The sequence below is a fragment of the Asterias amurensis genome, chromosome 16, assembly GCF_032118995.1.
Source record: "Asterias amurensis chromosome 16, ASM3211899v1".
NCBI classification, from domain to species: domain Eukaryota; kingdom Metazoa; phylum Echinodermata; class Asteroidea; order Forcipulatida; family Asteriidae; genus Asterias; species Asterias amurensis.
Window position 1 is genome coordinate 14,565,611 of NC_092663.1, and position 26,062 is coordinate 14,591,672.

At 38.6% G+C, this 26,062-nt stretch overlaps 1 protein-coding gene across 2 annotated transcripts; it reads left to right on the forward strand.

The window, feature by feature from the left end:
* The first annotated feature begins 1,543 nt into the window (after positions 1–1,543).
* LOC139949126 (ras-related protein M-Ras-like) lies at positions 1,544–26,053 on the forward strand. 2 transcript variants are annotated; one of them, XM_071947530.1, is made up of 6 exons: positions 1,544–1,677; positions 9,361–10,639; positions 17,620–17,773; positions 21,347–21,446; positions 22,286–22,368; positions 22,498–26,053. In XM_071947530.1, the coding sequence occupies exons 2-6, from the start codon at positions 10,441–10,443 to the stop codon at positions 22,571–22,573; spliced, it is 612 nt and encodes a 203-aa protein (XP_071803631.1). In that variant the 5' UTR covers positions 1,544–1,677; positions 9,361–10,440; the 3' UTR covers positions 22,574–26,053. The 2 variants fall into 2 exon arrangements, with proteins under 2 accessions (XP_071803631.1, XP_071803632.1); XM_071947531.1 differs by having other exon boundaries at positions 22,289–22,368.
* Positions 26,054–26,062: the final 9 nt, after the last annotated feature.

Here is a 26,062-nt window from a genome sequence, read left to right on the forward strand (position 1 = left end):
TTCTTTGTGGTTCAGTTTCATTAGGTTTGATGATCGATTCGTTGATTTTAATAATTTACAATATTATTTCGGGGGAGTTGCTTTTATTTGACGACAGAAAGGTGAACATCGGCTGGACCACAATAAGTATCTCAAGTTAGCCAACATAATAATGATTTACATAAAAAAGTTGATAAATATTAAAATTCAAAAATAAAATACCAATAATAATAACAAAACTTTGAATAATCTTAAAGATAATATTTAGCCCCGCCCCTCCCACTCTCCCCGAACTTTTTCGGTAGACTGGCTTTTTACGGTCCAACAAATAGCGCCCTCTTTCATGTTCTGATGGAAGAGGTGTAAAGGCTGGATGCGCCACACTAGTACCATGGAGGATCTAGTACTCACAGTGCAAATTGATGCTAACATTCATTAATACACGAAAATTACTCAGAAGTCACACGTGTTTTTGCAGTGAATAAGAAGGGAACATTATTTTATTGACTCTTGAACTTTAATCCCCTGCTCAATATGGGGAGACTAGTCCCTGGTTCCTGAGTTACTCCCCTCAAAATTAAAACACCTGTAGTGCTACACAAGTCAGTGCAGTAAATGTAGCTTTTAATCATCTATGATGTACATCCAACAAACGCCCGCTGCGAGCATCAATCTTGAACTAAACCTCTCTCAGTGAGCGGGACAATTTTTTGAAGGGCCTATTTTTATGTTATCCAAATAACATCAAGTTGGAAATCAACAACCCCATAGTCAGTGCAGGTCACATTATTGGACAATTATATTTTACGCTGAACCCTTTTTAAAAATCTGTCTATGCGACGCTTTGCATGTTTTCTCCGAGTGAGCCATTTGACTATTTCCAAACGAGCGCCAGCTGAGTCGACAATGTGAAAACCCAAACAATAATAAAGGTGATTCAGAATTCCTTAGCCATATGATCAGGGTCATGACAAGCTAATGATAATTTGAAACCCAGCCATGGATATCCTAAACTTGACGACATAGCGGGGATAAAAGGGGCTGTTTATCTTAAATTCCCAATAGTTTTATCATAATGTTGTCATCCGTTTTGGGCTTGCCTGTCTGTCTGTTGTTGTTGCTCTTGGATATGATGACGCGCACCGTCTCTGCGGTTTACGTTACCCAGTACCCGATCGCATTAATTTTTCCCCTGCAAAAACAAAATCATTGGAATGTCATGCCAAACATTTTAATGATGTTTTTTTAAGGATTCCTTTTTTTCATCGATTTAGAGAAACTAAAATTCTCCATTGAAAAGCACGCTTCTGATGTGATGGAAAAAACATATTGCTACCCGATCAACCGTCCGATAAAAATGTCTATATCCCCAAAAAATTAAAAGCTATAATATAAAAAAAAAAATTAGGGTCATTATTTTTTTTTCTGTCAGCAGCAAAAGGACTTTTATCACTTGCGCCCTCTTGTGATAATAATTCCATTGAAATTTCGTTGGTGTACAAAACCCATAGAAATAAACACTGTTTTGTGGTTTTGTGGGTACCAGTATGAATAGAGGAATTTAATGGGTTGGTCAAAAAAGGTTCATTCTTGCATGTGAAATTATTTTGCAAAAAAAGAGTTCTTATTTCAGCATGTAATGACATGCGCGCAGTGTAATTGGTCGAGCTGTGGAAGAGGCATCTCTTTGGTTCAGTGGTGAGTAAAAATTACCAGATTTGCTTCTTTACTGTGTTTGTACAAGACTGGGAAAATGTCATTTTATGAGACTGCCGAGAACATGCAGTTGACACTGCAGTAGCGAGTTGTGCGAGTGTGAAATCGTGGGGCCGCATGGCGCGCAGGACGGGTGTGATGTTGGTCGTGACACCGCTAAGTTTCCGGGGAAGGGGAGCAACACACACACACGCCCATCACCTTCCACAGAGTGTCCAAATGTGACGCTGTTTGTTGCCCAATCCTCGGTCTGCACAAAAATAATGCATTCCTCGTTTCAGCAACAATGCATATAATTATAAACACGCCAGCTGTCAATATTATTATACAGCAGTAAGGCAGAAAAGATGAAGCATCCATGTCGATGCATTCGAGAGGGTGATTGTGTTACGTGTTTTTGTGTTGAATATCTCTTGCTCTGTGGTTATGGTTGCATTGCATTGAATGCTCACTTCACATACCACATGTTCGCTAAATTCCATTCTTTGTTAAACCCAATGAGCTAAAGTATGAATATAAAGAAAGTGATACAGACTGAGTTTGCTGTAGACTGAATAAAGTGAAGTGATTGGCATGCCTGTGGGTACTCAACTCTAAAAAAGATTTGATTGAAGTTTACTTAGAGTTTAGTCTAAGTCTGGTCATCAATGAATGGGTTTTCTTTAAGTCATAATAGCTTTCAACAGCTGAATAAACCTGAACGAGCTACTTACACTGCAGTCATGCATGGCTGCTGGAAGCACACATTTGCACACAACACAGGTGTCATTCAATGGACACACAAACAACAAACTTGTTGTTAGTACATCATGACGAAATTATGAATAAAGTCCTGTATTTTGTTGGACTGTTTTGTAGTCTAGTTGGTAAGACACTGCTCTAGAAATGCAAGGGTCGTGGGTTCCAATCCCACCCGAGTAACATGCCTGTGATATTTTTTTCACAGGACTCGGGAAAGTACTGAGTATACAGTGCTTACACACATCGGTGTATGGGTAAAAATCAAAATTAATATTCTTTGTCCCCGATGCAAATTTAACATCTATTATATAGTTAAGCTGATTTTGTTATACCATCTAAAGTATGTTTAAAAACACCCTAGACTTGTTTGGGTTTTAAGCTTCCTGGCCACTAAAATGATGACTGGATTCTAACCAGTGTCAGACCTGATATGAAAGTGATTGACTCAATGCCCCCTGGCATGACTGGTCAATGTCTTTACCATGGTGCCCTTGAAATGCTCGACAGTAGAAGTTAACAACTTCCTCATAGGGTACCCTTTACCAGACGAAAAATTGCCTCGGTGCACTTGCCCTTTCATAAACGAAGCATACAGGGCTGCAGTGAAGTCCCTGCCATTGGATAATATTCAAGCTCTGAGAAATGGATGGCATTATTTCAAACTTAGAGAAATGTCATGCAATGAAAGCTTATGTTGGTGCCAGCTATAAATAAAGACGGTTTCCTTCAAACAATTTCCTGTATAAAATAATGGGATCATGAGATCAAGTTGGCTCTCAGAGTTATCATGAACATTAGTTTCAAGGTCCGTCAATGTCTAGTAAAAGACTGGTAGAAAGGTCAAAGCTGTTATTGTTATTACCAATCTTGGAATATGTTGGACCCATTCTGAAATTTCACTTTGTATTTTTTAATAGACCATGTACATGATGTACGCAGACTCAACTACAATTTCACTGTCTTGATGCACGGTTATTACAGGTCTAGATTTTCATCTTTGAAAAGCAAGGCCATAGTGCACTTCCATTGGACAATTTTACAGGGATGGGTAACTTTTGACTGGGCACCAAGGCATACCTTGAGGGCAACATGGACCATTGCCTCCTTGTATATTCCCAGGCCTGCTTTAAAGGCAGTGGACACTATTGGTAATTATCAAAGACCAGTCTTCTCACTTGGTGTATCTCAACATTATATGCACAAACTAACAAACCTGTGAAAGTTTGAGCTCATTTGGTCGTCGAACTTGCGAGAAAATAATGAAAGAAAAAACACCCTTGTCGACGAAGCTGTGTGCGTTAAGATGGTTGATTTTGAGACCTCAAATTCTAAATCTGAGGTCTCAAAATCAAATTTGTGGAAAATTACTTCTTCTTCGAAAACTATGGCACTTTAGAGGGAGCCGTTTCTAACAATGTTTTATACCATCAACCTCTCCCAATAACTCATGACAAAGTAAGGTTTTATGCTTAGAAGTTGTAATTATGTTTAGTAATTACCAATAGTGTCCACTGCCTTTAATGAAGTTAATTCATTCATTCAGTCGATGCGGAGCATCGGATGATGGCCCTCCAAACATGTTGGTCCTCCGTTGCTGTATGTAGCTCTTCCCTACGCAGTCCAGAGTCCCGGCACAAGGTGTCCACATAGGTGGTTTGTGGTCTACCTCGGGAACAGTGACCTTGAGTAGGGGCCCAAAGCACAAGCTTGCTCGCTGCCAGCTCATCATGTCTGAGACAGTGACCTGCTAGTCTCAGCCTTCTTGCCCTAATCTTGGTGCTAACTCTCGGTAGCCCACTGTAGAGCTCCAGGTTTGTGACATGCCTCTCCCAAGTTAATACAATGTTCAGTAATATGCACAGGATTGCTCATTTTACTCCCTCATAAATTAGACTTAACCTTGGGAGATTTATTATGGGAAAGTATTGTTTAAACACTCAACAGACAGAATTGAAAGATATTTGTCAGACTGACAGAAGGTCAACAGTCAGGAGTTAAAGGCAGTGGACACTAATGGTAATTACTCAAAATAATTATTAGCATAAAACCTTACTTGGTGACAAGTAACGGGACGAGCTTGGTAGTATAAAACATTGTGAGAAACGGCTCCCTCTGAAGTGGAGTAGTTTTCGAGAAAGAAGTAATTTTCCACAAGTTTGATTTCGATACCTCAGATTTAGAATTTGAGGTCTTGAAATCAAGCATCTGAAAGCACACAACTCCGTATGACAAGGGTGTTTTTTCCTTCATTATTATCTTGCAACTTCGATGACTAATTGAGCTCAAACTTTCAGAGGTTTGATATGTTATGCATATATGTTGAGATTACAGCCAGTGGGAAGACTGGTCTTTAATAATTACCAATAGTGTCCAGTGACTTCAACTGGCCAAATGGTGTAAATTTTAAACACTGGAGGCACTCTAATGTAAAGCTATTTCTAGATGAGTTTCACAGGAAATTCCTAAGAAAATTTGTACAATGTATGACCTTTTCACAAATCACTAACCCTGGCAAATACCTGGGGAAAAGCTTTTCCCAGAAAATAGTTATCTTCCGTGGGAGTAGGGTTTTAAATGTCAGATAAACCTGGGGTCAGCATATATCACTCTTCATAGAAAACTGTATTGGGCTTTACTTGGAGCGCATGCGCAGTTAGACTACTTTCCCAAGGAACGCCCGACAAACACAGCGAATGGTTGTCACATGAAGGAGTGCACAAGGTTCGTTGCAAAATGTTCCGCTAGCGTAAGTTTTTGTTGTACACGTAGATTAGTACATTTTGTACATCATTACCTGCTTAGAAATTTCACAATAATGGAAAAGTTTCTCAAGGAATGTAAAGAGTAAGAAAATACTGTCCTCACACAACGCTCACTTTATCAAAAGAAATTTGATAAGGGCTCAAGGCTACCCTTAGCAGGTGCATTTTGCAGAAAATGTCATTACTGGGGAATGGTCAAGGTCGCTGCCAATCATCCTGAAAATAAATATTCAACATATCAAATGCAGTCATGCTGAACAACGTCAAGTTCAGTAATTAATAAATCTGATTAGGTTTTGTCACGTTTGCATCATGGTTGAGTGATCAATAATCTAGTACTAACACTGAAAGCCTATATTGAACTTCAGACATGTACAAATGACATTGTACAAGTAATTTCATTGCCTGTTAATTGGCATTGAAGTTGAAGCTCATAAATCTAATGATCGTTTTAAACTCATTATTATTTTACCTTGTAAATGCTCTCATCTTTACTCAGCCGTAACCAATTAGCCAAATTAAAAATACTCCTAGTTTTGAATGATTGTGTGATAGTGTAGGCCTACTGTTGACTGTTGATGACATTTTCACCATTATTTACAGCCACATAAACATTTTGTGCATCATTACACACGTAGGCCTAGTGTTTTTGCAAACAAGAAAAGTGAATTAATATTATAAAATTGTTAAAACTAATGCTTACTATTAAATTTGATAGGAGTGTTAAAAGAATACAAAATTTTGAGACATCTAGAACCAAGTCACATACAAAAAAGCCAGTCCTTTTACCTGCAGAAGTGCTCCCCATTCTTTTTACAGAAAACATACATTGTATAAAAAAAAGCCTCCTTGAATATCACCATTGCATGAAATTGCTTTCAATTACTGTGCATACAATAAAGCCTACCCCAAAATCTTGCAGAAAGAATTGCTAAATGCACTGTTTGCAGTTAAGTCTAAATTCTTAGCGTTTTCCACTAAACGCATTTAGCTGAGTGCACACTCTGCACAAAAAGCACTCCCACGTTTTCTGAAGGGCTTTTGGATTTTTTTTTAAAGATCCTGTGGTAAATGGAGCTCTTTCAGTATTACCTGTATGAACCAACAGATGGGTGAATCTAACAAAGGTTTACAAATAGGTCATTTTACAATGGGGACAGTAGGAGTAGTTGACAAGTATACATTATACATATTTAATATGTGCGAAACCCATACCTTACGAGTCTATCGACTTTGTTTCAATTGATGCTACACATGTATTTCAACAGGTCACTATTTTCAGTACGACTTGAGTATTACACACATGTACCTGTATGAACCATCAAATGGGTGAATTTAACAAAGGTTTACAAATTTAGGTCATTTTACAGTAGGAATAGTTGACAAGTATACATGTACATATTAACAAGTCAAAACCCAATACCTTACAAGTCTATCTACTTTGTTTCAATTGATGCTACACATAATGTATTTCAACAGGTCATTATTTTCAGTGTGACTTTCATGGATATCTCTTTCAGTACAGGGTATATCTCTCACGCAACTGTTTTTGTTCATTTTAACGGTTGATCATGATTTGTTGACCCTGCCTTCATCCGGAAGTTGTTTCCTTACTTGTTTGTAAACTTGGGGTTGCATATATCGGACACTTTGTTTGCGCATCCCACTTGAAATTCCCCAGATCTCGACTTCCTTCTAAATGAGACAAGATTTATCACTGATTAGAAGAAAAACAAGTGTAGGATTCCAAGAAATGCGCAGAGTTGGTCGTGAAGGCAACACGTTATGAGAAGTGTTTACCCCGTCGACGTGTATACAATCAGGGCTGAGCAAATTGACTCCTTCTAATGTTCACTTCCTCTGAGAGAAACCGTTTCCTGTAATCAATAAGTACCACATTAGTTCCTCGCAATGAAACCTTTCCTGAGTATCCGGCTCCTGTTTCTATTGTGTAGCGGAGAGAGAAGAATACAGAAAAGGAACGACAAGGAAAGAGAAGGACCTGTACAATGTCGTCATTGTGGAGAGCAGTGAACTCTATACTTTGGCCGTGTGCGTGTGGACTTGAGCACACCGTCAAAGAAAAACAAATCCATCAATCAATGAGTGTTAGGCAACGTTGCCAGAGTGATCAACCACTGAAGTTGATTTGTCTGGTGGCTCATTCATTTGTGCAAATTTGTATTGTTTTGTGGTCGGGTTGTTTTTTATTTGTATAGTGTGATTCAGAATGGAAATATCAAAATGGTCTGCCAATATTCATGTTCATGTTATTAGTACAAAGTGATTCATCAATTTCATAAACTGAAATACAGGCACAAAAATGAAGCCACTACGTACTATGTACTATCTCAAACCCGGGCTTGATGTTTCATGGAGGCGATGAAGGCAGTTGCCCCTGACACCCTTGTCTTTGCCTTGGTGCCCTTTGAGATGTTCCGGTGGAAATGTGCATTTCCTTCATTCATATAAGACATGGTACGATGGTAGAAGGGGGTTCTTTACATAAAATTGTAGGGAAAAAAATTCCTTGCCCTTGCATATTACAATGATGTATCGCCCAGCAAACTTCATTTTTGTATTGTTAACATTTATTCAAATATAACCTGTTTAAATGATTGCTTGGGTGGGCAGACAGACAGCTCTGGGGACTTTAACACAATGAACAAGGTGTTCATAGAGAAAGGACTTTTTTTCGCTCTATGGTTAAACTGGGTCCCCACGAGGGGATTTTTTAAAGAAAAGGGAATAACGATCAACAAAAGCAAGTACCCTAAATTGTACCTGCCGTGTACTTGTTCCATATGAACTCCTTTTAGAAGTGAAAAATTTTACTTTAAACTATTATTGTGAATATTCATCTCAGATTTAAGGATCCAACTACAAACTTGTGCTAATTTCATTTAAATTTATTTGCATACCATGTACTTTACAAGCTCTTCTATTTGTTTTCTTCAATACGTGTCCGTCCACTTCAGATGAGATCCACTTTCCGTTTGTAAACAACCATGACTTCCTGTTTTGTCGCCCATCAAGGAATAGAGTCTTCCGCTTTTTCAATCCCAGTCTTAAAGAACAGGGAGGTCCCCAAGTTGTACCACTTAAAGGATATCTCATGGGTACAATACACAAGAAGGGACTTTCAGTAATTCAGCAGATGGGTTTAGTGTGTCTGCATGTGTGTTTATGAAGTCGGCAAAAAGCTTTGTCACCGAGTTTTGATATAGAAAATTAATTTCCGGATGCGAGGGAGCTTGGCTCGTAGATTTGGAGTATGAAAACAATTCTTTTCTTTTTCGCCCATTGATGAGGAATTTAAGCCCTCCGCTTTTTCAACCCCAGTTAAAAAAAAAATGTGGGTCCCCAAGTTGTACCACTTAAAGAATCTCATGTGGGTGAACAAAAAACGGTGTCACATCATTAATTTGAATAGTCTAGGGAACTAGTGCGTGTTTTAAAGGCAGTGGATGCTATTGGTAATTTTCAAAGACTAGCCTTCACAGTTGATGTATCTCAACATAAACATAAAATAACAAACCTGTGAAAATTTGAGCTCAATCGGTCATCGAAGTTGCGAGATAATAATGAAAGGAAAAACACCCTTGTCACACAAAGTTGTGTGCATTTAGATGGTTGATTTCGAAACCTCAAGTTCTAAATCTTAGACCTCAAAATCAAATTCGTGGAAAATTACTTATTTCTCGAAAACAATGGCACTTCAGAGGGAGCCGTTTCTCACAATATTTTATACCATCAACCTCTCCCCATTACTCGTCACCAAGAAAGGTTTGATGCTAATATCTATTTTTAGTAATTACCAATAGTGTCCACTGCCTTTAATGCTATATACGGAAACACAGTGTGGACATGAGAAAAAAAGAGGTCCACATAATGATGTAGGGACCTGAAACACTTATTGTGGACTTACACACATCCACATGGTGTTGTGTAAGTAGGATTTCCCTTAAGTGTACCGAACAAAAAAATGTCCACACAGTGACTGCAATGTCTGTATGTAGTCAGCGTAGAGCTTTGTCACTGAGTTTTGATATAGAAAATTAATTTCCGGATAGGTGGGAGCTTGGCTCATACAGTTGGAGTATGAAAACATCTCTGTTCACCGCCAATTGAATATTATTTTGTTCCCTTTCTTTGTATGCAGTTGATTTGGAGGAACGTGTACAGTCACTTGTGGTGACCATCGACAAATGTAACAGGAGCACGCGCAGTACCTGTGAACACCGGATGTCTTTGAAGACACACAGAAAGGCTTTTCTCTTCTTCTGAAAATCATCCCATATTGACTTGAAGAGATTGACGGGGGCTTAAGGGTCTACCAAGCTGCTTACACCGGGAAATTTCATTTGGAATTGAGCCGCATAAGGTTAAGCCGGACTTTCTTCAGAGTTTCTTTTTTCATTTACCTAATGGAATGGAGTGTACCAGGCGCAACAGCACAACCGTCCCGACGTTTGGCGGATCACCGTCAAAATGCAATTAATTATCCCACATCCACAGGAGAGTCTTGTAGTTGTACGACGGCGACTACCTTGCTGCACGCTTGCATAATCATCCAGATTTCCTAGCTCGAGCCCCCCACCGCGCTCTCCCCTACTCTTACCCCAATTTCCATTGAGGTAAACAAAAACTGACTACTTGTAGAGAGCTGTTGTTGTCGACGTCGAGTCCGATGCAAACGTCAAGTCCTAGTGTGACCAGTAAACAGACATCTCAACACTCTGACAGATCAATTTTCAACTCATACTCCGTTTCTTCTCCTCGCTGAAGGTGATTACACCTTTTAAAAAAAAATAAAAAAATCATTTTATTGAGCGCAGTCTGTACTTTTTTCTCAGGGGCAATTTTTGAATTTTTTTTGAATCCATCCAATCATTCTAATCCATGCTTTTGGGAACGTGAGGATATATTTTTTTTTTCATCATTTGTCGGCTGTTTGCTTAGACTACAAGGCGTCTGCGGAGATTATGTCCTTTTCATCATTCAGTGTATTAAAGCGGCCCTCACAACACAACTCAAAATCATCAACACTGGTAAATATCCGTCTGCGAACACAGGACACGACTTAATTCAACCCAGGAGGGGGAAATAAGACAGAATAATTCATCATATGTTAATTAGTTCCATCACGACTGTACAAGACACCAGCGTTGGACTCTCTGCTACATTCTGTCTTCTTTTTAAAGCAAGTTGCTGACTGTGACACACAGGGAAACCTTCCAAGATGTCAAACCCCCTTCAAGACATTTCTAGGGACAATCTGACGACGTATAAGCTGATCGTCGTGGGGGATGGCGGCGTTGGAAAGAGCGCTATCACGATTCAGTTCTTCCAGAAGATGTTTGTAGTCGATTACGACCCCACCATAGAGGACTCTTACATACAGCACACGGAAATCGACGGGGAATGGTGCATCCTGGATGGTGAGTAGACATGGTGGAACCTTCCACAATGGAGGTTATCGCCCCTCTGGCTGTTGATGCTATGAATTTAAAAAACAGAAACTAGGTTTTACTTCCTACCAGATGCATGTTCCGGCTTAGGGGTGATTATAATATAATAATATAATATCAAAGTCTTATATATAGCGCACGCATCAAACAAGGTACTCAAGGCGCTGAGTATACAAACTTCAGCAAGATAGGTTATTACAGTGATTAATTCTGAGACCCAATTATTTAGCACCTTATAAGGGTGTACAAGGTGCTACAGCACATTAGCAGCCACAGCCAGGAACACATGGGCGAACCCCTTCTCTTTTCGATATTAAGTGAACTGGGTTCTTTTACATGCGTTACACAACACATGGGACCAACGGCTTTACGTCCCATCCCTTGAACCCTTTCTCTAGATTGTATAATGTTCATCTATGTAACATACAATTTATTTACAATGTACAATACATGCAGTTGAAATTTGCCTCTAACCACAAGCAAAATAGTAGCTAATCACAAACTATTTTGCTTACCAGATTAATGTTACCAGCCCAAGGTATAATTTGTAACACATACCCAGGCCATATTTCAAAGGGCACTTCCATTTGTAAAATCTTAAAGTCTTTGGGGAACTTTCGAACTGGCACCAAGGCCAAGACCAGAGGCAACAAAGGCCATTCATCCACTATGGCCTGCGTGTAATTCCAGACCTACATTACATCTGTGGTTGGCGTCCTGCTTAGTTGTTTTCCTGGGTAGAACATTTTTCTTGAGCATTCTGTGAAAGTAGCTCTAGATAGGAAACCGAGTCCTTGTATTCTGCGCAGACACCAGTTAAATGGTTACAAATTTGTAACATTTTTAACTTGACAATTTTTATAAGCATTTAGGACTGCCTGAATTCCCGATGTACATGTATGGCTGGTTTCCTGCTGATTTCTGCTAAGCAGGATAATAGGCAGGGAAGCATGGGTATCTGAAACGACACTTAAGGTACTAAGTTTCCATATTGACAAAGGGGAACATTGCAATTTTTGTTTTTCTTTTCAACTTTGTACAACTTCCAGGTCCTGATGATTAGATTCAGGATAGCGCAGTGTGGTAAAGTTTGGCTGGTCGTACATGTGTGTGCCCATTATATTTGTTTTGGGGCCTCCAGGTGGAAAAACCAGAAATTGCCTGTTGCACTTGTTAGGGTCTACTTTTTACTAGTTCACAATCATAACATGTATTGTGAATACAACACCAAAAAATCGTAGCATTTCAATTGTCTGCATTTGATCTTTTGACATACGAGAATTTAAGTTATTTTCTTAAGGTATAGTACAGTTTTGTCAACAGGCAATAAACCAGTCAGTCATATCAAAACACTGTAGTTTTATTTCGGACCGAATTCGAAACTTCAACAAATAAATTGAACAACTTCCCCTCTAGAATCACCCAAGTGGAAAGCCTTGTATTGACTCAATACAATAAATGCACACAACATGCGCTTTGAGCAGCGATAGTTCTGTATAAATTACGCTGTAAGAGAAATATGTCATGAATTTTGTATTGACCTTGAAATAGTTTATAATATTAAAGTGTGTTAAATTCCTGCCATGATTATAACTAAACATCTCTGCTCTTGTGGGATGCCTGTATGTAGGCTTACATTGTGAAGGAGGATTTTTTTTCTTGTATAGCAATTAGCATCTATTTGCAGATCATGCTATTCATGTAATAGGCATTTACACAACAATTTCAGTTCAGCTATTTTGCTAGTGGGGGGTGGGGGGGGGGGGGGTTGCAAAATTGCTTGCATAGAATCGTGTGCGTACATGTGCCTAAACCTAGTACATTGCTTAAAAAAAGGCACTGCAGTTTTGCAATGACCCACATCGTAAAAGTATACATGTTTATGTAATTGACCTAATTTTTCACATGCAGATGAACATCAAGATGTTCTTTCTTTGTAGCAATGGCCGAATCAAATAACGACAATGGATTTAACCCATTAACGTTTGACCTGTTGTGCATCACAAAAATCTGGTTCACACTAAGGTTTATTGTTCACACACTAGGCCTACATTGAATGTCATACATGTACAATGTCACACAGTAATAACAATAGATAAGTTACAATAGACGCCATCTTTGCGGGCAAACTGCATTTTGGCTTTTGGCTCTCAAGTTTATTACTAACCAATCAGGCAACGGGTTTTGTGAAATGTGCGCGAGCTGCATGCCGTACTCTCGCAAAACGCATGGCTGTGTGTTCCAAATTGCCCGTAAAGATGGCCGATTTACGTCATATGGGATCTATTTATTATCACTGAAAATGTCAAAGAAGTGATGTTCACTGATACAATGGATACAACTGAAGGCAGTCGATGTACTCGGATTCTTTCTTTTGTGCATCTCTTTGGAACTCCTTGCCTGGTGGATGTTCCCCCCCATCCTACTATCTGGACTGTTTGAAGAGGAATATCAATTCCTGTCTCCAGCTTTATTTTCGTGTTTAATCATTTTCTCCCTGTAGCCCCTTACCTAGAGTGGCTTTTAGAGTTGTTTGGAGCAAATTTGCATTAAAAACAAATTAGAATTTTTTTCAAAATCTCTTTTCACTCTACATTCCCCCTGTTTCAAAAGAGTCAACTCGCTTTTGACGGCTTGTCAACAAAAGACCTCAATATTTATGGCCCAACAGCTCAGATTAGAGCTTTCCTTTTTCTCTGGAATTCTTTCCTAATAAAATAAATCAATGATAGGTTAAAAATCCATACAGGTTTGTTTCAATTCAATGGGTCGTTGCTTAATTCTGTTTTTACACAGCCACAAGAAAAACATCCTACACTGTAAATGATGGACAGGATCAATCAAGTAAGGCCAAAAAAAAGAAAACGTGTTTAGCGTCCCCATCCGTTTCGATGTTGCCTCCTTTTTTATGAACAATTTTACACACAGAGCTTCATCATCTATTTGTAATGGAAAAAAAAAAGATACATCTTAACAATCTCAGTAAAAAAAAAAAAAAAAAAGTGAAAAATATCTTACAAATTTGTCACGCGGCCATTACAAAAAAACACACCAAAAAACCTCTTTTTCAAAAAGGCAGTATCCTAAGCACATTTTATATTATATTTGGCCTAACCTTGAGGGTTTATTTTCCCAGTCTTCCTTTTTTTATATCATTGCATCAGCATTCTTTGAAAACCTTGAAGGACAGAATTGATCTTTATCAGGATGTGAGAATCCTAACCTAAGACTGACCATAGAGCTAGCAAGTGGCTTCCAAAGAATTTGACATGTATTGAAATATTCACTCCATGATAAATTGCCTTTCACGTAGTTACAGCTCTGTGCAGGAAGTAATCCACTATAGAGCTCTGTGCATGAAATAATTTGCTTTTAGTTATTAGTATTGGGAGAAATTAATCTAGTTTTTATTGTACACATTGTCACCATGTACTCAGTAGTAATGGAAACCACTTCAGAAAAATTGTTCCTTTTCACCTTTTGTTATCATTGAGGAGCATTCTTTGAACGCCCTCAGTAATTCATTGATCTTTATCAGGATGTCAGAATAGCATTCTAACATGCCTTCTTAAAGGCAGTGGACATAATTGGTAATTATTCAAAATAATTATTAGCATAAAACCTTACTTGGTAACGAGTATGGGGAGCTGTTAATACATGTAGTATAAAACGTTGTGAGAAACGGCTCCCTCTGAAGTAGCGTAGTTTTTGAGAAATAAGTAATTTTCCACAAATTTGATTTTGAGACCTCAAGTTTAGATTTTGTGGTCTGGAAATCAAGCATCTGAAAGCACACAACTTTTTGTGACAAGGGTGTTTTTTCTTTCATTATTATCTCGCAACTTCGACGACCGATTGAGCTCAAATTTTCACAGGTTTGTTATTGTATGCATATATGTTGAGATACACCAAGTGAGAAGACTGGTCTTAGACAATTACCAATAGTGGCCAGTGTCTTCAAGTATTACTATTACATCGACCATGGAGAGGAAGGTACTACACTGTAAATGGCTTCCTGAGAATTCCACAAAAAAAATATTCACTCTGTAGTGAATTGGCTTTCATTGACTATAAAGCTGTGTGTCTGAACTACATGTACTGTAATCTCCTGTTTGTATACTTGGAGGAAAATTAGTCTAGGTTTTATTGTACACATTGTCAACGTGTACTCAATATGCCTACTTCCTCTTTCATGTACAAAATCACCTCCTGACCTTGCCTATACAGGATCACAAACCAATCTTATAATTCTGAGAAAATTATATTGTTATTACTCAATGGTTTATTATGTAGGTGTAATGAATCAGCTGTGTCTGCACGTGTCATTAGTAGCGTTACATGTAATACCCCCCCCCCTTCTGCATCAAATCACTCTCAGCTCATTTGTTTCATGCATGGCTGCTAGCCCCCCAGGGGCGTTGGGCCGTGAAACTTCCGGTGCGCGGCTGGCCGGCCACCAGGCTGGCTAAGATGGTTGTTTTTGAGTATGTGTCCGTGGTTGTTAGGCCCCCCCAAAAAACATGTTTAGCGTCCCTGCTCCTTAAAAAAAAAAAAAATTAATACATGTTTTATATTTCTTTTTTTCTGAAAACTAAAAATAAGGAAATAATTTAATCATCTCAGCAAAAAAATATTTTTTTTGAAAAATAGCCCGACTGTTTGTATTAAAAAACGTGTCAGGCGGTGAAAAGGCGCCCCCCCTTTTTTTTTTTTAAAGGAAGGACACTAAACATGTTTTTTTTTATTTGACCTTATGTAGAAACTTCGTCCCTGGGGCAATCATCAACCGCACAGGTGCCACCAGGGTTTTGAAACTCATTTGAAAGTCTAAAATTCTGATTAAATTAGGTTTTTAATTGAATGTTGTACATGTTATGCATGGTCTGTTTTCATTGATCTGGGGGGTTGGCTGCTGCAGGAGAGGAGGTCTCTCAGGGGGGAAGGGGGGTGAGGTTGTTAGAGTATAGAAGTGTGTTTGAGAGGTTAAAATTACCATAATGTACTCAGTAATGAAGTCAATACGTGTAGGGATATTTGTACACAGGCCTACATGTACATGTTGTATCAGAAATAAAACACGAACAGAGATATCGACAAAATGGGGAGTTGCCAACATAGGGCTCATAGTAGCTCAGTTGGTAGAGCCTATGAAGGGTTACCGACATCTTCGTACATGTAAAGTTATAGCCAAATCATTCAAAACCAACCACAAACAAGCAGGCTTTATCTAAACTACATACAAACATGAAGGCAGAAGGAAACTGACTGGAATAACATTTTAATTCTCCAGGCAATCTTTCTTTATCCAACCCAAAATTAGAATCTAATGAATTGGAGTTAGGATCAGAAATTCAAAATTGAAAAAAAAAAAAAAAAAAATCTGGGTTTTGTGATGACACAGTTTGACCACAGAGCAACCCATTCTCTCTCAAGTATGATGTGCACACAGTAGGCCTACATAATATTTCTCTGGTACAATCAAGTACTAGTACCTATGTACAGTCCATGGTGTGTTTGCAGCAGGCAGCCAATTTCAAGCTCGAATGGTGATGGCAATTTGACCTTTACATGTGTGCTGTTACATTAGTGAAATTATTATGAGACACCTACTGAGTGTACAGTGCCTCAGATCTTCCCCCTTAAACCCCCCCACCCAGAGTTTTCTTTAAGAAAAAGATGTATCTCCAAATCGAGCACCTGCTCATTTGCAAGAGGAGACGGTGATTTCAAATTCATATTAATGTCACAGTTGTTTTTGATAGTGTTAAATGTACATGTTTGCGAATGGTGTAAACTTACATTGTACAAATCTTTCCAAATGTCACAAAATGTCACAGACAAGGCCCCTATAGTACATGTAGGGACTACATGATACCAGGTTTAAAAAGACAATGTGTTCTGATGGAGATCACTGATCAAGCACAGCATAGGCCAACATGTATAAAATGTAATATTGCTTGGGAACCGCTTTAAAGGTGATCCCTGTAACTGCCCCTTCCCAGGTCGGATCACATATTTGGGGATGAACCCTGGCCAGGGTTCAACCTTAGTGGTAGTCTGCTGGCCAAATGCCGGTGGTCATACACCACCATGTGAAGGTTGAATGGTCACCCCCCCCCCACCCAGAGTCCACTAAGGAAAATGTGTTTTTGTGCTAAACATTTGTGCACAAATTTGCAAATTTGTTCATTTCTCCTGACCCACACAACTGATTAAGCCCAAATTTTCACAGTTTTTTTATTTCATATACATGGTTGATTACGCCACCGAGAACCATAGAGGGAGTTTTGACCCCCCCCCCCCCCCCCCTCAGCTAGGCCAGTAACAATTAGGCCTATATGAGTTTTTTTTACCTCCTACATGTACTGTACATGTTCATGTAGGCAGGAACAGTAAGATTATAAAGATGAGTTTGAACTTCCCAGGCGAAACAAATAATATTTGTATATAAATATTAATCTCCATATTATGGAGATGCTGTGACTGTGAGTTTGAAGTTTTAGGCAGTAACAATGGAGATGATACGAGTTTGATACTCCTAGGGAGTAACAAGTACAGAGATGATATGAGTTTGAATCTCCTTAGGGAGTAACAATTATTGAAATATAACAAAAGGTCATGGATCATTGTCTCTCAGCCTCTGTATTGACTACAATAAAACACCCCCACTGGCAATTCTGGCAGGTGCTTCACCCCTTGACAGAATTCACTTGGGGATGCTTTTGCCAGGGCAGGAAGCGGGAAGCAAAACACAGACCCAAGTCTGTTTCCTCACCTCCCGTATAGGCTATCTTACTCTCTGTCATTCCCTTGGGAAGATGCACCCGCCTACTTCCTTTTAGCCAAGCCCTGAATCTGCAGGTGCTGGACTTTTGAGATTTGCGACAAAGCAACTCCCTCTAATCTTTTGAATCATCTTTCTTTTTTTTTCTTTCTTTTTTCTTCTTCAGTTCTGGACACCGCAGGGCAGGAGGAATTCAGTGCCATGAGAGAGCAGTATATGAGAAAAGGAGATGGCTTTCTGATTGTCTACTCCGTCATCGACAGAGCCAGTTATGAAAACACTAGGTCCTTTTACACACAGATACTCAGAGTTAAAGATAGGTACGTCGCATAATAATGATAATAACAGTGGCTTCTTACATATATATAGCGCGTATCCGTCACTCAGCGACGCTCAAGGCGCTTAAACATACAGTATTTTCCTGCAAGGTATGTACATAGTGTGAGACTGCTTTGATTTATGAGACATACATGTACTCCCTGGTTTACAAGGAGCTGTGGCCCATTGCAGCCAATCTAACCTGGTGCACGGGGTTATTTAAGGAGCGTTACCGGTACACAACACACGCAATGACCCCTTCCCATCCCCATTCAAATCTGGATATAATAATAATCATAATAATTAGAGATTTATAAAGCGCACATATCTGCCTAAAATGGCACCCAAGGTGCACAAGAAAAAAAACTACTAGAAACAGTAATTAGCGGAATGAAGACAAGTATGGAAATGACAGTTAATCGCTGGATTCCTTCATGAGATATGTTTTCAGATGGTTGTGGAACAATTCTGTAGTTTTGCTGGATACCAATGTACCAACAATCACAGGCCTTTACAGAGACCAATTTAAGAACTGACTCCGCGGTAGTGCAATTAATCACGTTCCTAAAAGCTAAATTAGTAGTCCCATCCTATTTTCTATACCATCCGCCCGGGACAGTTCTTTTCAGAACTGAGAAGTCTCTCGGACCCCGGAACCTCTACTCCGTGGTAGTAGAATAAAGCAAGACAGCTCTTTAAAGAACAAACTCTACCTGGCAAGTAGGTACACACATGGTGTTACCGCAAACCAAATATATATTGATACCTCACCATGCAATGCCTCAAATCTCATGTACTTTGCTTATGAAGGGACACGGCAAAATTACTCTGGTAAGGTGCATCTGTATGAAGAAAATGTAAACTTATTTTTTGCGAAGGGCACCACAGTAAAAGCGCAGGGCACCACGGCAATAGCTGTGGGTGCCGTGGGTTAATTCGATGCCTGGAAGTTTTTCTGGGCAGTAGAGATTATGATATTTGATTACAGCAAGCCAAGAGCTTTCCGACTGTATCCACATTTTTAGGCCGAGAATCCTCCTCATCTGTTGAAATTTGAGACACACTGCGAGGATCTTGCCGTGTCCTTTCGTCATTACATGGAAAGTTCATGTAATAGCTCAAGCTGTAACATCACACTTGTTAATAATGTTCACACAACGAGGGTTTGGATTTGCGAAGCGAGGGCACACAGTGGCAACGGGGGCTACATGTAGTAATTTGAAATGCCTCTTAATGGAACATCTGAGCAGATTTGAATGCGGAGTGTAAATGTGGCATCGGAAATACAAGATTCAACGACGATTGATTGGCAGATGTTAAGGGTGTCTCATCTTCTAGCGATATTCTTGACATTTCTCATTTTTAGACATTTCACTTGTAATCTGCACGTACATGTGTGTCCATGTTTTACTAAATTAAAGGGTTTGGGTATTTTTTTTGTACGACACAAAAAAACAAATGTCCACAGATTTACATTAAACTTAAACGGTTTGTAGATATTGATGGTTAGAAAGCTTCCCTTAAAATGTTGCTCTCTGAGGTGCTGTAGTTTTTTCAGGAATGAGAAAAACAATTTTACAAAAATTATTTTAGCATGCACAGTGGATTTACGCGGCTCCTGAAACAATTGCTGTAAAATGTAAAATTTTTCTTGAAAACTTGATGACTAATGAAGATGAAACTTCTACAAGTAAATTATATTACATACATCTTCATTCACAGTGAGCAAGGATTCATGTCTGCGTGGCAAACAAATTTGATCTACATTACATGTATGTACAAAAGGTATCAAAACCCTTTAAAGCCATTGGACACTTTCAGAACAAATTTTGTTTTTAAAGTTCACAGATTTACAAATAACTTACAGGGTTTACAGAAGGTAATGGTGAAAGACTTATCTTGAAATATTATTCCATAAAATGTTTTACTTTTTGAGATTTATTTTAAACACATGTCATGACACGACGAATTGTGCAGAAACAAGGGGGGGTTTTCTCGTTGTTTTCTCCCGACTCCGATGACCAATTGAGCCTAAATTTTCACAGGTTTGTTATTTTATATAAGTTGTGATACACAAAGTGTGGGCCTTGGACAATACTGTTTACCAAAAGTTTCCAATGGCTTGGAAGTCAGATAGTTGTGTCTTATTGGTAGGACATTCAACTTCTCTCCGGAGAGTAATTTCCTTAGTTTTGGAGAGGTTCAGCCCTAAATAGTTGTCGAGCGTGAAACGTCATTTCTGAATAAAAAAAACCACAAATTTGTCTCTGCCTGCAAGTGTCTGTTTGACTTCTTGGAACTGCATTCCTTGCAACTGATAACATTTCAGAATGAGCTGCGGAGTCTGTGCTGTGTTTTTGGTTTTTAGGATTGGGGAGAATTACTAATAGCTTTTCTCCCGGTCATTACATCCAATGCTTTCAGTGTATCTATTCCACAAATCAAGTCCTGCAGTCAAATTGTCAATTATCGGCAAAATGCCAGGTCAGTTGTCTCTTGTACACTTTGTAAGGCCAAATAAAATTTAAAAAATGTTTAGCATCCTCTCTTTTTTGAAAATAGGAAGGAGGACTTTTTTTTCTTCAAAATGATCGCCTGACATATATTTCAAAACAATCGTCTTGGCTTTTTTTTTTTCAAGTTAAATTATTTTCGTCTGAGATCGTAAATGTAAACTTTTGTTTCTTCATTAGAAAAAAAACCCAAAAAAACAATTTGGAATTTTGTTTTCGTAAAAAAAAAGGCGGCCTCCATAAAGGAAGCGGGAGGGAACGCTTAACTTCTTTTTTATTTTTGGCTTAAAAGGTCAGGGTGGTATCAAGGGATCCCCCACCCCTTCACCGTTAGTTGAAAGGAATGGAACATTCCTCAGGGAGTTTCAAATGACTCGCTGGTTTAGTCCCAGAATCATCTCAGTCCACTTCTGGATTGAGTAAACATCTCAGGACTCTGTAATGTTAATGCACACTCGCTCCATTGGTCGCTGCTTGAGTGTTAATGCACAATCACTCCATAGGTTGCTGCTTGAGTGTACTTGTTGTGTTTTTGGGGAAGTGTGGACCTTGTGGTTGATGTTTACTTTTGCTAGTAGTTTATGGATTATAATGGGATGCCCACTGGGGCTTTTGTAGGAATTCTGTTTTTAAAGTGTATTTTGAAATGAGAAAATGGGGTAATATTATAGAAGGTTGTTTATCTTCTTGACTGTATTTTTCTTTTTGGGTCCAGTCTGTGGTGTGGGGCGTCACAGTGCTGTTTTGTGATCCCTACATGTTGGCACTTGGGGCCTTTTTGTGAAATCTGCGATTTTGCTCAGCATGACATTAATCGACGTGGATCGGCCTGGGTCAGGTTTTTTTCCGTTTTTTTTTCTCTTCAGTTTTAGTCATAATTGATGTGTGTAATCATTACACTAGTTTACCTTTCTATGATAAAACAACAGTAATTAATGCTGTTCAAGTTTATATTGAACTAATATCTTTTGTAAAATTGACAAATTGTAGCCAATTCATTTAGTTCTTGTACATGTACTCCCATTGACAAGTGATATTTCTATCCCCACCCCTTTCTTACAGAGATGCCTACCCAATGATTCTCGTCGCCAACAAAGTAGACTTGGTCCATCAACGGAAAGTAACCGAGGAGGACGGCAAGGCTCTAGCTGCCGAGCTCGGGGTAAGATCACAGGTTGATTTGAGGTCATAATGTCGTTTTGAATTTAATGGTCATTCATATAAACATGATTGGTTGCCACTACTTGTGGCGTGTCGTGGCCGAGCAGATAAGAGCATCGAACTTAAGCTCTGGTGTGTGTCCTTAAGCAAGACAGCAGACCTGTATGCTTCGTTTTTGAAAGGGCAAGGGCACCAAGGCATTTTCTTCTTGGTAAAGGGCACCCTAAGATGAAATTGCAAATTTGTACTGGAGCATTTCAAGGACACCAAGGCAGTGACCAGGGGACACGGAGGCAATCGCCTTTGTTGCCTCCGTGAAGTATCAGGCCTGAAGACACTTTAACCATTATTGCTTCCTCCTGCGGATGGGATGTAAAAGCAGTTGGTCCCGTGTATTGTGTAATGCACATAAAATAACCCAGCACACTTATCTTAAAGAGAAGGGGTTTGCCCGGTGTTACTGGTTTGATTGGCTGCACATTGTGCCACAGCAGCTTGTAAACTATTACATGGTACTAAGTAAATGAATAATTATGTCTCATACTTCAACACCTTGCTCCACTGTTAGGAAAATACTGACTGTGTATAGGGACCTCATGGTGATATGCGCTATATTATTCCTGAAGTACAAATATACGTAAAACTTGCATTGGTGAATCATCCACTACAGTCGTGTATCCTATTCAACAAGATTTGTAACTTGTGTCAATTTTTCTGTCTTGTGTTTTTCAACGGGAGACTTGTTTCTTTTCAACTTTTTTTCTGGTACTATTTGAGGAATTACTTTGACAAACTAATGTTACCATGATTATTAAACGTTCACTCCGACCTTTTTTACAGAAGATTTCCTACATAGAAACGAGTGCTAAAGACCCACCTCAAAATATCGACAGGGCATTCCATGAAGTCGTCAGGGTCATCAGGTAATTGATAAATAGCAAAAAAACAAAAACAAAAAACAGTTGTGCCACATGTACATCATATTAACAACTACAAGTAAACAATTTGACTTGATTAGAAGTAACTTTTGGTTTGTTATTTTATCTTCACAGGCGACAGCCAGTTGACCGTGCAGCCAAGCGCCGGAGCAAACGAAAGAGCAAACAGCAAAAGTGTTCCATCTTGTGATCAGAAGAAAAGTCAAAAACAGTCCTAAGTTACTACGGAAACCGTTCAACACAAGAGCAGACCAAGGTTTTTCCCCTAAAGTAAAGCTCAAAATCAGTGTGTTTTTTATCGTATCGTATTCACGAGTGCCTGCTATGAAGAAAAAAAACGCAAGCTGCAATCGGTTTTTGTTTTCTCAAAATCATGAGCATAGTATCGTAAATTACAAACTTTTAGCTCTATCTCCAAAGTATAATCTTACTTCTTGTAATAGTTTGGACATAAATACAGACATTTTATCCATTCAACCAATTCACATGTCGCCATCACTGATAAATTTTGGGTGCACCATGTTGTCGGAAGTTGTATTTTCTTGTACGTGACTGAGCAGTACGCACAGTCACAATGCGCTTTAATGCAGCACTACATGTATATGTTACACATTCACAATGCCATCAGAGGTGAAAATATAACCTGGTTTACTCCTCTAGTGTAATTGTTCATCACTTTAAAAAAAGTACAGCATCATGTCAGGCTAAGGGGAAACTTTGAATACATTAAAAAAAACTTGATTTCTGGATCAATTATAAGCGTAGCAAAAACAAGCAGGGCTGAAAAAAACATGACTTTTTTCTTCTCCCTCATAAAAAATTAATAATTACCAGTTTTTCTACAAGTATCTGAAAGCTGTTATTATTATTTTTTTTGAGACAGGTTTTTGAACTATGAGACCCGTTTTTGTGGCACCTTATTTCTTCTTCTTCCTTGGTTAGTACATACCACCAATGGCATATTATGTACTGGGATTTTAAAGTATTTACAAAGTTTTGCGGTAGTGGTGCATTCAGCAGCCACTGCCAGAAACACTGGGGGCAAACCCCATCTGTTAGCCACAAGGGTCCTTTTTACATCTACGCATAAGACTTACAGACCTTTTACACAACTCCCTTGCTGCTATTCAGCGATGAAGATCAATATAACGAACGGTCTACACTCCCTGTATGGATATTATACAGCAATTTCTATCTGTATCTTGTGAGAGTTCGCTTTTTAGAATGTTAAGTTGTTTTTATATAATGGCAACTCACTCCCCTGGTGGGATAAGTTTTGTCTGTCTGTCTGTATGTCTCTCTAAGAATGTCTGTTTGCCTGTCTGTCTAGTCTCTTATTGCTCAATCTACAAAAGGAAGGCCTGGCAATCACTTTTCCATTTCACTCAAATCCTGTGCTGCCCTTTTCTATGTGTTGATCAATGTATAATAATAAATATAAAGCTACTTAATAATTCTGCTATTGCTTTTTTTCTTGTTAATTTTTGTATGAAGCAATTCCAATTATGTCAATAATATTGCTTTTAAACTTTGATGAGGGTTTAACAACAATGCCAAGTCAAACTCAAAGCTTGAAACGCAGGACTGGTTTTAAACAGGCTTTATAAAATGAGACTTCATGCTTTTCCGATATTATGTAGCTATAATGTACACAGAGCATTCTCCCTAAACATGGGTACACCAGCCAAAATGCTAGCTAAAAACACCTGTTAAATGTCTACTTCCAAGTGATACCAAGCACACTAGTCCAGTCCTAAAGCTACAACACATTGAATAATCCACTACTTATTCATTTTTTTATCAAGTAATAAACCACAAGGGAAACCAAGTGGGATAATGTTTTGACTAGAGTGGGATTTGAATCTTTGACCTCTGGACTAAGGTGTCAGTGCTCAACTGTACACGTACCAACCGACTTGTCTAGTAGCCGTTATGTTGGGTGTCTCCTTTTTTTTTATACAATCTTTATGACAATTGAAGCTGCCCTGCTGGCAAGTCACTGAAAAATTAAACCCTTGCAAATGTTAGTTAGGCTGATGATATTAAGGTGTTGGATTTCACTAAACCATATACACAGACATACTACTTAAATTATTAGCACGAGAAATACGTCTTCAATGCATTTTTGTGCACATTTTGACACTATTAATCGATTAAATAAGTATTACGGTTCCCTTCCAAATAAAAATGGTGAATAACTATGTGATGTTTAGTGTCACCTCAGACTTGCCCAAAAAGCTTTCCTTTCTATAGCAATCATTTTGATTAGATGCCTTTAATGTGTAATTTATTTTATAATTGATTTGCAAAAGATATGATTTTTGTGGTTATTTAATTTCTCAAGGTGTATACGATTTTTTCTAGAATACGCATAAAAATGTACCTTGTACAGTAAAAAGTAAATTTTTTTGATTATCAAGTTTCATTGTAACGGTTGTGAGCACGGGTTATTTCATCCAAAGGCAGTCTGCCTGATACAACTGCCTCCATGCCTCTTGTTAACGCCTTGTTGCCCTACAAAATGGTCTGATAAAAATTAAAATTTCCCTCCAGAACTGCCTCACTATTAACAAGGATGAACCAATCATCATCATCATTTGTATTGGCAGTCTCAACTGAGATACCATTCACAACATCATGTTACATGTGCTAGGGCCCAATTTTATGGCTCTGCTTACCGTAAGCAAAGAATCTATGCTTAGCAGGGAATTCCACGCTTACATCAAGCGCATTTCACGGTTTGGCTAGTGCGTACACTAGGAGCAGGTTTTTGCGACCATGACCAGAAACAAGTTTCTGACGTCAAATTCACTAACCGGAACAATTTCAGAGAGCTACGCAAGGAATTGAACTTGGTCTTTTTAATTTTATCAACATTATTTAATTGATATGCTTCAAAGTATTTCATTTTTTAAAAGAATTCCAGTACGTTTTCCGTTAGTTTTTAGAGTCCGCCATCTTAAAACCAAGCCTAACTGAGCCAACAAGTCGGTTACAGTTTGGTCAGAACAGCGATTCAACCAAACACGCGAAAACGCTCGACCAATGACCAAAGCTCAAACATGTTTCTGGTTAGGGTTGCCAAAACGCGCTCTAGGTAACTAGGCATTCTTCGCTTACACAACTAGTGCAATGAAATTGGAGTGTTTATCCCTCACATTGGGAAGGTCCTCAATTTCAGATTGAATAGAGCCCTTCAATCGACCGCCATCACCGAGGTGAAAAAATGGAAATAATTTGCGTGCACTCACAATTCTCAGTTGATGATAAGTCTTCATTAACTTCAGTGAGGGCACTGGGCTTGTAAATATCACTCTTTGCACAAAATTGAGTTGATGTTAAAGTACATTTAGCGTTCAGATTAAAAGAGGCACGGCAATTTTTTCCCAGTGAGAAGACTTTCGGTCAGTATCAGATAATCTGATTGTTTAAGATTGTGATTTTTCTTATAAGGGCAAAAAAATGGAAGAAACTATGGCTCCTATTCCAATTCTTGGATTACCTAATCCAAGAATTGGATTACCGAGAGCAACCAATTGAAATCATACATACCATGTATACCACTTATAACTTCCCGTGTTTAAACAACTATATAAAATGCATTGTATCAATTCATTCATTTGTATACTGTATTCTGCGTATATGTGGAATAAATGTAATTTTTTTTAAATCGCTGGTT